Raw genomic sequence first — 14,114 nt, 5'->3', positions numbered from 1 at the left:
GTGCAGTCAGAACTTTAAAAGATGCCTTGAATTTTAAATTGAGGGAAAACTAATCATCTGGATATTTCCCACGTGCTTTCTTAAAGTAAAATGAATTTTGTGTCTTTTCTAAATTAGTATAATCAATGAAAACTGTTACTGTATTTGGATACTGAGATACTTCATTGATTTGTCACTGTCTTTCTCTTCTCTGTTTTCAGGCTGGAATGCAGCAAGAGAGACTGTGAGTCCGAATTGAGGAGTGAGATTCAGCATTATCAAAAGACATGTGAAATGTTGCAGGAGGAAAAAAAAGACCTTTTGATGCAACTTGACGGGTCTCAGAAACTGTACAGCAAGTCTCAGATCGAACAGCAGAAACTGGAGTCAGAAATCAGCAGCCTGAGAGACCAGCTTGCTGACTTACAGAATTCCTTCACCAAATGTGAATTGGTCAGAGAGGAGCTGGACAGTATGGTCAAGCAACAAGAGACCAGTATCCAGAACTTTAAATTCAGCTGTGAACAGCTTGAGGCTGATCTGCAAGCTTCCAAGGACCTAACAAATAAGCTGCATGAAGAAATTAGTGCCAAAGATCAAAAGATCATTAGTTTGCTGTCTGCAAAGGAAGAAGCAGTTATAGCGGCTCTATCTGAATTACAGCAGCAACATTCTGAAGAGATGAAAGAGCTGGAGCATAGGCTGAGTAAGGAGGAAGAAGATAAAAAAGCCTTGGAAAATGAGAAGAACAAATTTCTTGACAAACTTGATTGTCTCGCTGAAAAGATGAAGATAAGCAGAGAAGAAAGTAAGCAGCAGAAGGCACAACTGGACTCCTTCACCAAGTCCATGTCATCTTTGCAAGATGACAGAGATCGCATACTGAGAGACTACAAGCAACTTGAGGAACGACATCTTGTTATAATCTTGGAAAAAGACCAGCTAATTCAAGAGGCTGCTGCTGAAAACAATAAGCTCAAGGAAGAAATTAGAAGTTTTCATAGCCAGATGGATGACCTCAACTCTGAGAATGCCAAGCTGAATGCAGAGTTGGTGCGATATAGAGAAGACCTGAACCAAGTGATTTCAATAAAGGACTCCCAACAGAAACAACTTCTCAAAACACAGCTTCAGCGGATCCAAACTCTGGAAAAAGACAAGACAATCATAGAAACACAGCTGAAAGAGTCTGAGCATACTCAGGATGATCTCAGGAAGTGCATGGAAGCCTTGAGAGAGGATAAAGTCAGTATGTCTCAAGAGATTGAAACCCTTACATCCTCTCTTTCTCAGGTGCAGAGTGAGATGACAGCATTACGTGAGGGGGGTCCTATCATGGAGTGTCAAGCACAACTGAAGGCCCAAGAGGAAGAGGCACGAGAACTGAGTCATAAGCTTTCCCTCTCACAGAAAAGGATAACAGAACTTGAGGGGGAACTGGTATGTGTTCAAAGGGATGCATCCAAGAGAGTGGAAGAAGCTGAGAACAAGCTTCGGAAGGAATTGAAACACCTACATCATGATGCAGGGATAATGAGGAATGAAACAGAAACAGCAGAAGAAAGAGTAGCAGAATTGGCACGGGACTTAATGGAAATGGAACAGAAATTTCTTGCAGTCACAGATGAAAACAAAGATCTCAGAGCTCAAATTCAGTCTTTTGGGAAGTCCATGAGCTCTCTTCAGGATAGCCGGGACCAGGCCAATGAAGAGCTTCGTGTTTTGAAACAGAAATACACTGCAGACTTAGAGGAACAAAAAGGTCTAGTGCAGAATCTTCATGAACAGATGGTTCAGCTACAAAAGGAGCAACATTCCACTGCCAGGGACCGAGATACAGTGAGGTCTGAGCTGACAGAACTGCAGAAAGCCACTGATGAAAGAGGTCTCTTGGCCCAGATTGAGAAACTTAATCAGAAGCTGAGAGCCAAAGATGATGAGCTTCTCAGTTTGTCTTCAGAACTGGAAGGCTCTTCCAACCAAGTCAAGTCTTTCTCCAAGGCTATGGCAAGCCTGCAGAATGAGCGAGACCGTCTGCTGAATGAATTGGACAAAATACGTAAGACTGAAGAAGTGAAGCAACAAGCAGAAGGGAACACTTCCACCACTCTTTCAGAAGTGCAGAGTCTTAAGAAGGCACTGTCCTCCTTGCAGGATGACAGAGACAGAGTAGTAAGTCTTTGTTCTGTCTTCCTGCTCTTACTTAAAGCCCCATTGGAGATTTGGATCTTCAAATCTGCTATTTGCAGTGTGAAACATAGATTATTGTCATCACAGAATAGTTGAGATTGGAAGGGACTTCTGGAGACCTTCTAGTCCACCCCCTTGTTCAAACAAGGTCAGTTGGAATAGGTTGCCCAAGGCACTGTCCAGTTGGATTTTGAGTATCTCCATAGGTGGATATTCCACACTCTCTGGGCAGCCTGTTTTTATATCTGTCTGGAAATGGTTTCCAGAACTAGTTGCTCTATCGCCTTCCCAGGGATAGAGATGAGGTTGACCAGCCTGCAGTTCCCCAGTTCCTCCTTCCTGCAGGTAGGGATGGCATTTGCTTTCTTCCAGTCCTCAGGAACCTCTCCCAGTCACCATGACCTTTCAAAGGTAATTGAGTTGCCTCCCAGTGACAATAGCACTTGTGGGCACACTCTGTCAGATCCCATGGATTTAGTATGTGTCATCTGTGTTATCTTCTCTGTCATATGGAAGCTGTGATTTCAGGTTTCTCTTGTTAGCTTGATTTAAAATACAGAATCGTAGAAATAAGATACAGGTTCCCTGTTAACCTGCTTAGGCCACATCTGTGGAAGCTTTTGATTTGTCTTGGCTTTCTGCAGGAGACTAGAGCAAAGGCTTGGCTCTGTTTCTCCTCTTAGCAGCTGATTGTCAAGACAGGTCCAAGGCATTGCAGCTTCATTTTGACATCCTTACTTGCATATTTAATGTTTCTGTGTTTGTGAAGGCTCTGGCCTTTACAATGCAGCTCAGCAAGCTTCAGAGTTCTAGTTGCTGGTCAGATGACCAACTTTTACAATCATTTTCCATTGACACTTAGTCTTCCATTGACACTTAGTCTGTCTTAGTTTTCCCTTCTGTTAATTCACGATAGACTTCGTGATACTGTCTTAAACATTTTCTCCTTGTTGTCCGTTTTGTATCTCAGTTATTTGTAGATTTGTCTCCTCTACTGCTGTTTTGTTGAACTTGCGTATCTGTGTAGCACTGCTAATACTGAGATAGATCCTCAGTAGAGAGATCTCCTGACTCATTAGTTGGGTCCCTGTTTCCAAAGTCAGTCACATTGTCTTGTCCTGATTACAGTGATGGATGCGTAATGACAACTTATTTCTAATCCCAGTCTGAGCAGACTGTCAAATGGATTTTATCAGTTCCCTGGTTTACCCTAAATACCAACCTCAGGAGTTATTCTTAACTAGCTCCTGTCTCAATTTTTCTTCCTCTGAGTAAGAGTATTAATACTGTAGTCTGGGGTCTTTTTATTAATATATGTCAAATCTTCATGGAAGGTCTCAAAATTCACTACTTTCATTAACAGCAGAATTCTCTGAGGGTTTTTTTTCTGAGCAGTTTTTAGTAGACTGCTCTAATCACTGATTCAGTTTCTACTTTCTCTGTCATCTGAATGACTTTTTTTTCTCCAGATGCCACAGAGAAATGCTTTTAAACACTTGTAAGTAATGAACCTAGCTGCTTGCTCAGTTATCACACACACTGATGTTTCCTTTCAATTAAAGGTCAGAGAGCTGAAGAATCTGCAGCAGCAATACATACTCGTCGGGGTAGAATCAGCTGAAAATTCTCGCTTAAAAGCACAACTGCAGGAATATCAGCAAGACGCAGACAAACAGCAGCTTCTTCAAGAACAGCTGAAGCAAGAAAGCATTTTCTACCAGCAGGAGCTCCAGCAACTTAGGTGAGAATTGTCTGCCTTCTCGCTGCCTCAGAGATACAAATGTGCTGTTTCTTTCTTTCTAAGAGCACTTGTGGACAAAAGGCAAAGAAAGCATCGAGAAGCTCAGCCTTACCTGTGTCAGCTGTCACTCACTTTGCCCTGTTTGGGGGTGGGCACACGCTTCCCTTGTTCAGCTTTTGCCTCAGGCTTAGGGCAAAGGATTACAGCCCAGCATATTGGAAGGAAATGCCTGTGTGAAATAGATCAATGACCTCTTCATTTTTATTTCCTTCATCTAGTGGTGGCCAATATCACCTGTTCGAGAGAAGACAGACAGTTTCTTGTATTGGAACTTATGTATCCCACTGATACCATTGTTTAGAAAAAACTCATTTTGTATGACTGTATAATCCTTCGTTTCACTTGCTTTGTGTCTTCTATTTTTAAAAAAGTGTGTAATTCAAGTCTAGTAAATTGTCATTTCCGAGTGGACTGAAACTAGTCAGACAAATATGCTCGGTTCTAAAAAGGGGAAAACAGTCCTTTCAGGTACTTCAGCGATCCCTCTAAGAATGACTGAACCTGGAGTAAAAGGGTTTGGGGTTTCGGTGGAAGGATATATGGTTTATCTTTGTCCAAAGTGATATAAAAACTTATAGTGGTCCTTCCCTCTCCCCCTGCCCCCAGTCTGACCCTCAAACTAACACTTAAGATCTTGTAGTCTTGAAGCAGTTTACAAATTTTATTTATCTCCTGATAAAAGGGATATTTTTTTCCCCTGTCTAGCTTCTACAACGTAAATGAAGCTTAGGCCTCAAGTTTGCATGTTGGGATCAGTACTGTGGTTCTGGTGCATATTTGACTGAGGCAACGATAATGTTATGATGACAAGTGTCATTGTCAATGACTTGCTTGACAAAACTCTCTGTGCACTAAGATCAAAACAATCTTCAGGAGTACCAATTGTGTAAGCACTGAACAATCTGCAGGATTGAGCAAAATATAGAATGCTTCCTTAAACTTGATTTTAAGGTTCCTGTACATAAGTGGGTTATTTTGGTTTGGTTTAGTTATGAAACTTTATTTCTGGCAAGGGGTGATGATAGCAAATATAATCATCCTCAGCTCATTCTGAGCAGGATACCTGGATATCATAAGTGATAGTGGTAACTTCCTGCTAATTTCCTTTGTGTCGTACTGGGCAGACAAGAGAAAACTACCTGGGAAAAGCAGAACAGCAGCATAAAGGAACATTACCTGATGGCCATAGCAGAAAAGGACAAGCAACTGAGCCATTTACAAAGGATCACACAAGAAATGAAACTGTCCCTCGGCAAATCTCATGTTGTAGAGGAGCAGTACCAAACAAAGGTGGGTGGAAATACACAGACTCTTTATCACATGGAGATGTGGGGCTTGAAATTCAGCCTTGTATTGTTGCTTGTATTCAGTTTGTACAGACTGCAGTATCGGATTTTGTTGTGTGACCTCCAAGGACTATACCAAAAATGCAAGTTGGATCACTGAAAACCTTTAGAAAACTCTGACCTACTCTTCTGTGCTCTTCCCTTAGTTTGTGGTTCATAATGTTTCAAGAGAGAAAGAGACAGGGCTTCCTAGGCCCCCTAGGTCCTTCTAAGCAGTATGGAACTTATCAGGTTGGTCTTCCTGGCTATTTTAGGATTGCTTGTTCCACTGTATTTGAATCAGATCTTCTGGTTTAGTTCTTGTCACATTGTCACGATGTCATGTTGTAATTTTTAAGTTTACTATGAATTTTTATTGCTGTTTTTACTGCGACGGGGATCTACAATCCTGACTTCAGCCTAGAGAGGCTGAGGATTGAACTTGGGACTTTCTGCCTCTTTCTCTTGTATCACACTCCTAAAAGTGGAATGGAATAATGTTGAGTATTTTGCTTGTTCTAGGGAAAAACACTTGTGTGCTGCCTGTACAATATCATTACGAGTAAGAGGAGAACTCTCCTGCCTACATCTGTAACGTTCCAGTGAGAAGCTTTTATGTCAATGGAGAAGGGAGAAAATCTTCCCTTGTCCCTTTGATGTATACGTGCATATATGCAAAGAGCAATGTGCATGTGGTGCTTTCCAGGAGAATGCCTCAGTGCTAACCTTTTAGTCTGTGTTGAATGAGAGCAATGGGGACGTTGCTTTGGGTTTTCCTTTGTTTTTCTTATTTACATCGGGTTTTTTTCCCTTCCTGTACTGTACACAGCTTTAAGACCACTTTTGAGAAGGACCCATTGTATGTGCAAGTTCAGTGATCTTTCATAATTGTTTGGGTTTTCAGATGGCTTTTAGGATATTTCTGTTTAGTCCCCATTTGTTGTTTTGCCTGAGCAGACCAAGTTCCAGGCCTAGGGATAATGTTGGGCTTTGACCCTGGAATACTAAACAGAGAGGACTAATACAAGAGTGGGTTGTCAGGTGTGCAGTATATTTTGCGTTGTTCTTTTCCTGGCAGATGTCTTCAGAAGTTCTGAGAGGGGACTTCTCAAGCCTAGAAACAGAGACAAAACATCTCCAGGCCCAGCTGAATGACAGCCTCAAAGAACTGCACCAAAAAGAGCTCAGAATTCAGCAGTTAAACAGCAAGGTACCGATCATATTTTATACTTGCTTGCAGAGTCTGGGATGAGGAATGTGGAGAAGAGGGTAGGCTTGAATAGGGCTCAGGGAGCAGGAGTGAATCTCTCTGTTCTTGTGGGCATTCAGTGAAGTAACAAAATCAGAAATACTAGTTAAGAGACTTCTGCAGATGATCTTGTATATCCCTCTGTTCCTCAAAGCAGCACTAGATTGGGTCACCCATGACTTCGCCTAACTGAGTGGAGAAAAAAAGAGAGATTCCAGAACCTCTCTGGGCCCTTGTCCAATGCTGCTTTACACTTTTAATGCAGATATTTTTTTAAATGTCTACAGCCCCTTTTTATATTATCTGCCACTATCAAAAAGAGTTTAGCTCTATCTACTTTATGACTCCCTTTAGTTTAATTGTAAGCTATTATAAAATGAGCCTTTAGCCTCCTCTTTAGCACGCTGAAGCAGCCAAGCTGTTACAAGCATCACCTTTTCCAATCCCTTGATGATCTTAGCACCCTTTTCCTGGACTACTTCCCATTTCTCTATCCATTCTAGAATCCTTTAGGTTGGAAAAGACCCTGAAGAGATTAGAGCCCAACTGTTAACCTAACACTGCCAAGTCCACAGTTAAGCCATGTCCCTAAGTGCCACATCTACATGTCTTTTAAATACCTCCAGGGATGGTGACTCAACCACTGTCCTGCACAGCCTGTTACAATGCTTGACAAGCCTTTTGGTGAAGAAATTTTTCTTAATGTAGAATCTAAACTTCCCCTGGCACAACTTGAGGCCATTGGCTCTTGACCTATCATTTGTAACTTGGGAGAATAGACTGACTTCCCATCAGCAGGCAGGTGTTCAACCATCTCCAGGAACGCAGGACTCCATCACACATAACAGTTACTTGGGAAGACAAATGTCATAACTCTAAATGTGTCCCCCACTTCCTCCTTTTTCCCCCAGCTTTATATACTGAGCATGATGTCATATGGTCTGGAATATCATTTTGGTCAGTTGGGGTCAGCTGTCCCAGCTGTATCCCCTCCCAGCTTCTTGTGCCCGCAGCCTTCTTGCTGGTGCAGTGGTGTAAGAAGCAGAAAAGACCTTGACTCTGTGTAAGCTCTGCTCAGCAATAACAAAAACCTCTCTGTATTATTGTTGTGGTTTAACCCCAGCCAGCAACTAAGTACCACACAGCTGCTCCCTCACTCCCCGTCCCTGCCCCACCCCAGTGGGATGAGGAGGAAGATCAGAAGAAGGTAAAACTCATGGGTTGAGATAAGAACAATTTAATAACTAAAATAAATTAAAATAATAATATCACAGAGTACATTTGTAATTGTGATGAAAAAGAGAGAGAGAGGGAGGAATTAAACACAAGGTGGAGGTGGGAGGGAGAAAAAACCCAAGTAATGCACAATACAGTTGGTCACCACCTGCTAACTGATGCCCAGCAAGTGCCTAAGCAGTGGTCAGTGGCCCCTGGCCAACTCCCCCCAGTTTATGTACTGAGCATGACATCCCATGATACGGAACATCTCTTTGGCTAGTTCGGGTCAGCTGTCCTGGCTGCGTCCCCTCCCAACTTCTTGTGCACCTGCTCACTGGCAGAGCACGGAAAATGAAAAGTCCTTGATTTAGATTCAGCGCTACTTAACACACTGATGGTTTAGTTGTTGCTATCAACATTGCTCTCATACTAAATCAAAAACATAGCATCAACTACTAAGAAGAAAATTAACTCTATCCCAGCCAAAACCAGCACATCCACTAAGTGGGTCACCTTGTTGTAGAAGGAGATCAGCTTAGTCGATCAGGACCTGCCTTTCATAAGCCCGTGGTGTCTGGGCCTGTCACCTGGTTGTCCTGTATGTGCCATGTAATGGCACCCAGAGTGATCTGCTCCATAACCTTCCCCAGCACCAAGGTCAGGCTGACAGCCCTGCAGTTCCCAGATCCCCTTCTGGCCCTTCCTGTAGATGGGCATCATGCGAACCTCCAGTCAACTGGGACCTCCCCAAATGAAAATGAGTGACCTAAAACCAGTCCCAGGGTTCCAGATATAGTCTTACCGGTACCAAGCAGAGCAGGCAATAGCTTCCCTCAATCCGCTGGCCTTGCTTCTCCTAATGTAGGCCAGCAGACAAGTTTGCCTTGTTCACAATGAGGATGTACTCTTGGCTTGTATTCAGCAGGGCAGCTGCTCCCTGGTGCTTTACAGCAGAGCTGTTGCCTCGGCAGCCTTTTCCCGATCTGTACTGACGCATGGGTTTTGCCTCAGATGCAGAAGTTTGCTGTTTCCCTTATTGAACTTGAGATCTCTGTTGGCCCAATCCTCAAGTTTCTTAAGGTCCCTCCAGGTTGACATTTTGATCTTTGTCATGTGAGCCACTCCTTAAAATTCAATATTGGCTGCGAACTTGCTGATGCTATGATCTGTGTCGTAACTTATATTGCTGTCAATGTTGAGCAATATGTGCCCCAGGTGGGCCCCAGGAGTATTCTGCTCACTGCTGGCTCTCAAGCCATTTATCACTGCCTTTGAGTCCAGTGGTCCAGCTAGTTTTTGACTATGCAGCAGTTAATTTGTCTACTTCATAGTTCCTTAGTTTCCAAATGTGAATACTGTAGGTGATGATGTTAAAAGCTTTATGTACTGGAGCTGGGTTGGAGTTAATTTTCTTCATAGCAGCCCCTGGGGTGTGGTGTTACAGCTGTGTGACTAAAGCAGTGCAGATAACACACCAATGTATTAGCTGTTGCTGAACAGTGCTTGCACAGCATTAAGGCCTTTTCTATTTCTCACTCTGCTCTCCCTGTAGTGAGGAGGCCAGGGTGGGCAAGAGCTTGGGAGAGGTCATAACTGGGACGGCTGACCTGAATGGACCAGAGGGGTATTCCAGGCTGTATATAGATCACATTCAGGAGGATCAGTGACAGTAGTGTCTGAATCAGTAACTTTTCTGCCACTGAATTTTAGTGCCCTTTCTCTAAAGTGACCAGAGAGAGAAAGGAGGAGGGAGAAGGAAGACAGAGGAGGAGAGGGGAGAGAGAGGGCAGGTTGGCAGAGGAACAATGAGGGAAGGGATGGTGGAGGGGAGAGCAGGAGGAGGGAGAGGGACACCAGACAAAGGGACCAGAGAGCAAGATTATGTGAAGAAAGTTGTTCCCGAGTTCTGTTTCTATTGTCAGTAGTTCTTTCTAGCCTTTTGCTTTCTAGACTCCTGAAGGAAGTACCTCCATTGGAAGACATGCTGGCAGTCTTCAGTGCTGCCTGCGATATTGAAAAAGTTTCTGTACTTCAGTGCAGTATCCTATTCCCATGTTGAAATGGAAGACTCAGAATTTAGCAATCTTCAGAAAGAGAGTTGCATTTAAGGAGAAAGGAAGAATATAAAATCATAATTTATTGATGATATTTTGGAAAGGTTTAGGTCAGTCTCAGCACTTTAGAAATCTTGTTTTGGAAATGTTTTATTCTGTACATCATGTTGATGTTTTCCTTAGCCACAAGCTACTGTTGGAGATTGTCACTGATCTTTGTAACCTGCAGTGTGGCAGTTCCCATCTTCTCAATAGAATTCTCACCCTCAGTTACACAGAGGACAATTTTGCTTTCACAAAAATAAGAGTTCTTTACTTAGCCGTTGTGTTCTCTTCTCAGCTGTCTCAGGTCTTTGAGGAGAAAAATGCCCTCTCCCTCCAGCTGCGAGGTAGCAGTCGGAACATCTGTGAGAGCCATCAGCACTACAGTGAGGTGCTGAACCGCTGCATGGTGCTTGAAAGGCAGCTTCAGGAGCTGCAGTCTGCAGACAAGGGCATGGTAAGGGTGGTCGTCTTGGTGTAAGGGAGGGAAAATCTTATTGCGGATGGCTCCACTAACTGCAGCGTTGTAGCTACTTTTTATCCTCTTCAGTGCTATCTACCATACATTTGTGCTTTCTTTCAGGAGCTGTTTACAACAGATGCTGCTCCAGGAGCACCCCAAGAAAAGAATGAGCCTCAGAGAGGCAGTTACACACCAGAACTGCAAGAGTTGCAGCTGAGGTAAAGAAAGCCTGAGAAAACGCTTGGGAATGGTAGTCCTGATGGAGGTCTTTAGGCTAGTGATGAGGCTGTTTCTGTTACTTTCTGTCAGAGTGTTGGGAGAATTCAGTTCCACACCTTGTGGAAGTGGAGGGGCTATTCTATGCACTTGACAGCTGTTGTTAGGTATCTTTTTGGGTAGGACTTCAAAAAATGAAGAGACAACATGCAGCAGCAATTCCAGCTAACCATCACCAGCCAAATGAGCATCTTTGATTTCATGGGCTGGGTCCCTCAGTAACTGCTGAAGTGTATCAGTGGTCCTGGTCTCAAGGCTGGCAGCTTGAGAGCGTCTGGAATTGAGACCTAGCACATGATTCCTTGTAACCTTCTGGAACTAAGATCTAGCACGTGATTGCTGATGTCCTTTCAAAATAATTTTCAGAAGGTGGGGCCACAGGTGACAGACCCAAGAAGCTCCTTCCTGATGTGACACAGAAGTTTCAAGAGATTTATTTTCTCTTTTGCTTTCCAAGTAATTTAAATATTAATAAGAGATAACCAAGTCTTCTGTGTGAAGTGGAAGGGAACTGGAGTCTGTTCACATACTGCATCAATGAATACTACAGAAACAGAATAATAGTCCATGAATTAGCCCTTGTTTTGGTATATGATTGGTTATTTTCTGACAGGTTGTCCGAAACAGAACATTTACATAGCAGCACAAAGCAGGATTTGAGGTATTTAGAGGAGCAGCTGGAGGAAGAACGGGATCGTCGTCTTGCTGTAGAGGAGGCGCTCTCTGCAGCACAGGATCAGATCAGGAGGTGAGGGAGCTTGAACAAACAGGCAGTATCACCATAAAAGTAGGGTGATCCTAGCTCTGTGTTCGTCTGCACTTCATTACCTACTTCTGTCAAATGTCACTTAGGCACATAGAAATGACTATACCTTGTCTATCACAGAATGGTTGAGGTTGTGGAAGGGACCTCTGCAGGTCATTGGGTCCAATGCTGCTGCTCCAGCAGGGCTACCTAGAGCCAGTTGCCCAGGATCAAACCCAGACAGTGCTTGAGTATCCCCAAGGATGAAGACTACGCAAGCTCCCTGGGCAACCTGTGCCAATGCTCAGACACTCTTACAGTTAAAAAAAAAAAGTTTCCTGATGTTCAGACTGTTGTTCAATTGTAGACAAAGCTAGAATGAGACAGCGGACTAGACATTAAGACAAATTTTGACTAGAAAAGAGATGCCAGCTTTCTCAATGAGTTAAATTAACTACTGGAAAATATGATTTGGAGACTTGGAATTGGGTGAAGGCAGAAGAGGAATTTTTGTACTTCCAGGTGATTTGTCTCCTCAGTAAGCACCTGTCTGTCCTGGGCGAAACAGTCTTGACTTGAGGAATGTCATTCAGTTTTAATGTATTGCAAATTAACATAAAGTTTTAATTAATTTTGGTATTAAGAAACAATTAAACACAGGTAAAACACTTCCCCTGTGCCTTTCCCAGGCTCAACTTTGCTCTAGACACCTCTCCTCCCCTCTTCCTAGTCCCACTGTTTGCACTGCACATTTTGCTTAGTCCCCTTGGTGAGGCAAAGGGCAGTGCAGGAGGCTGGGGTCAGTATGTAGTGATTTCTGTCTGCTGCTCCTTGTTCCTTACTCACTTCCTCTTCCCCTAGCAGCTACTACCTTTTGTTAAATATGTTTGAGCAGAGACCATATACTCCTTTGGCTGTAGTTTTGGCACACAGCGAGGCGTCATTCGTTGCTAAGTCAACTGTAACCGGCTGTGACTGGTACAGAGCCCTTCACGGCCCCCTGCCATACAGCTCTCCCTTGCGACTCCCGGTACCAAAATCTTGCCATTTATACCCAATACACTGTGTATCTCGGGTTACTTGACAGATGCCCTTATAGTCAGCAGAGAAAAGGAGGCTGACCTAGACTAGATGTGAGGATCAGGATGCAGTAAGTCACATGTTATAGAAATATGTGCTTCTCCTTGGGTTTTATCATGTAACTTGATTGTAGGCACTTGTGCTGTGCATTTCCTGGTAGTTAAAATTAACATCACTGTTGGAGTCTTTTACATGAAAACAGAAATTTTCTTCTGACACACATGCTAATTCAGCAAAACAATAATGGTCTGTATGGAAGAATTTTGGATGAAGTTCCCTGGTAATTGCTATACAACACAGACAACTGTAGCCCCTTCTAGCGTTCAAGTCTATGAAACCCTTCTGCAACTGATTTCCCTTCACTAACCAATGCTAGCCTGAAGATATGACAGTGTTGCTTCCACATTTCACCCCTTAGTAGTATCTTGCCAATCCTGAATATCTGTCACTAAAAAATAGTAAGAACCAGCATTATTGGGACCAGAGCTGACTTCCAGAATAATTTCAGGGAATTTAAAATACACAGTTAAATCATCTGCCCTGGCTTCCTTCAAGTCACACACTGTGAGATTTCACTTGAAAAGCCTCATGTAGAACACAGAGACCTTAACTAAGTTAGAGTTCAAAATTCCTGGAAGACAAAAGGCAAAAAACAGCACCTAAAAAAAACAGTTTTGAAGTGACAGGATAAAAATCAGGTAAGAAAGGGCTCCACTGTCAGCAGCTGAATTGTCCTGTCTACTGGAGAGGAATGGTGATCTGCACATCATGCAGTATGGGAGTTCTACCTTTCTCTCTGGCTATGGCCGTGACGGTGGGCACAGGAAGTGCCAGTCACTTGAGCAGGTATAACTGGCATGGAGAGCACAATGTGCCTGCTTTCTTACAGTTTCACCAGCCTGGTGGAGCAGGGAGAACTGCTGCTACCTGGGTCACCCAGTCCTCCTGACGAACTTGAGCTCAGGAGGCACTACAGTTGTACGAATGGAACGAGTTCTTGTCAAGTGAGGCCATGACTTGCTTCCAATGGTTGATTACTTTTTGAGAAATGCCTCTTTTCCTAAACTTGTCTACAGTGTTGGTTTGGGGCATCATAAGAAACTGAATTTAATTTCATTGTTTTCTGCTGCAGGTTGCAGTCAAATGATTGGACATCTTCCTTAAGTGCTAGCATTGATATGGCTCCAGGTCATGAGCATTCCTTGCTGATTGACTCCATGGATAATAATTCCAGCCAAGTAAGAATTTACATTCACAGCTGTTAATAATGTGAGCCCTGGCTTATGCAAGAAAACGTGAACTGAAAACCGTGTACCTATAGCAGTCAAATCCTTCTGTAGGCACATTCAAATCTGGGTTTCTGTAGGTTTCTGCTCTGGTCTTGCTCTGTTTGCAACACCAAAAGCCACACACTGTTCTGATTGTGGCTCTGCTGTGGCCTGCATAAGCAGAGTAAGTTTCAGAGCTCCCTAAAATGTAGGCTAGCATTGCCTATGCCTAAAATGTTGTCCCAGGTTCTTTGTGGAATATTCAAGGCCTCAGTAGTGAGCAGATAGGCAGTCTGTGCAAACAGTGGGCAATCTCATGCGTAAGAAGTGTAGTGTAACTGGCCCTAGCATCTGAGATGCCTGGAGAGTCTGTCCTTTTGATTAGGGACAATCTCAGTTTTTCCTCACTCACTGTCTTTCAAAC

At 43.3% G+C, this 14,114-nt stretch overlaps 1 protein-coding gene across 1 annotated transcript in view; it reads left to right on the top strand.

Annotated features, from left to right (window-relative positions):
* The window catches only part of GOLGB1 (golgin B1), a 51,640-nt gene that overhangs the window by 35,050 nt on the left and 2,476 nt on the right, over positions 1–14,114 (top strand). Inside the window, exons 16-23 of the mRNA XM_040594315.1 lie at positions 201–2,151; positions 3,732–3,910; positions 5,095–5,260; positions 6,374–6,505; positions 10,157–10,315; positions 10,442–10,539; positions 11,211–11,345; positions 13,555–13,660. Of these exons, the coding sequence (XP_040450249.1) occupies positions 201–2,151; positions 3,732–3,910; positions 5,095–5,260; positions 6,374–6,505; positions 10,157–10,315; positions 10,442–10,539; positions 11,211–11,345; positions 13,555–13,660 (2,926 nt within the window). The remainder of the gene's footprint in view (positions 1–200; positions 2,152–3,731; positions 3,911–5,094; positions 5,261–6,373; positions 6,506–10,156; positions 10,316–10,441; positions 10,540–11,210; positions 11,346–13,554; positions 13,661–14,114) is intronic.

Source organism: Falco naumanni, chromosome 5 (assembly GCF_017639655.2).
Source record: "Falco naumanni isolate bFalNau1 chromosome 5, bFalNau1.pat, whole genome shotgun sequence".
NCBI classification, from domain to species: Eukaryota; Metazoa; Chordata; class Aves; order Falconiformes; family Falconidae; genus Falco; species Falco naumanni.
This window is presented reverse-complemented; position numbering and strand designations above follow the sequence as displayed.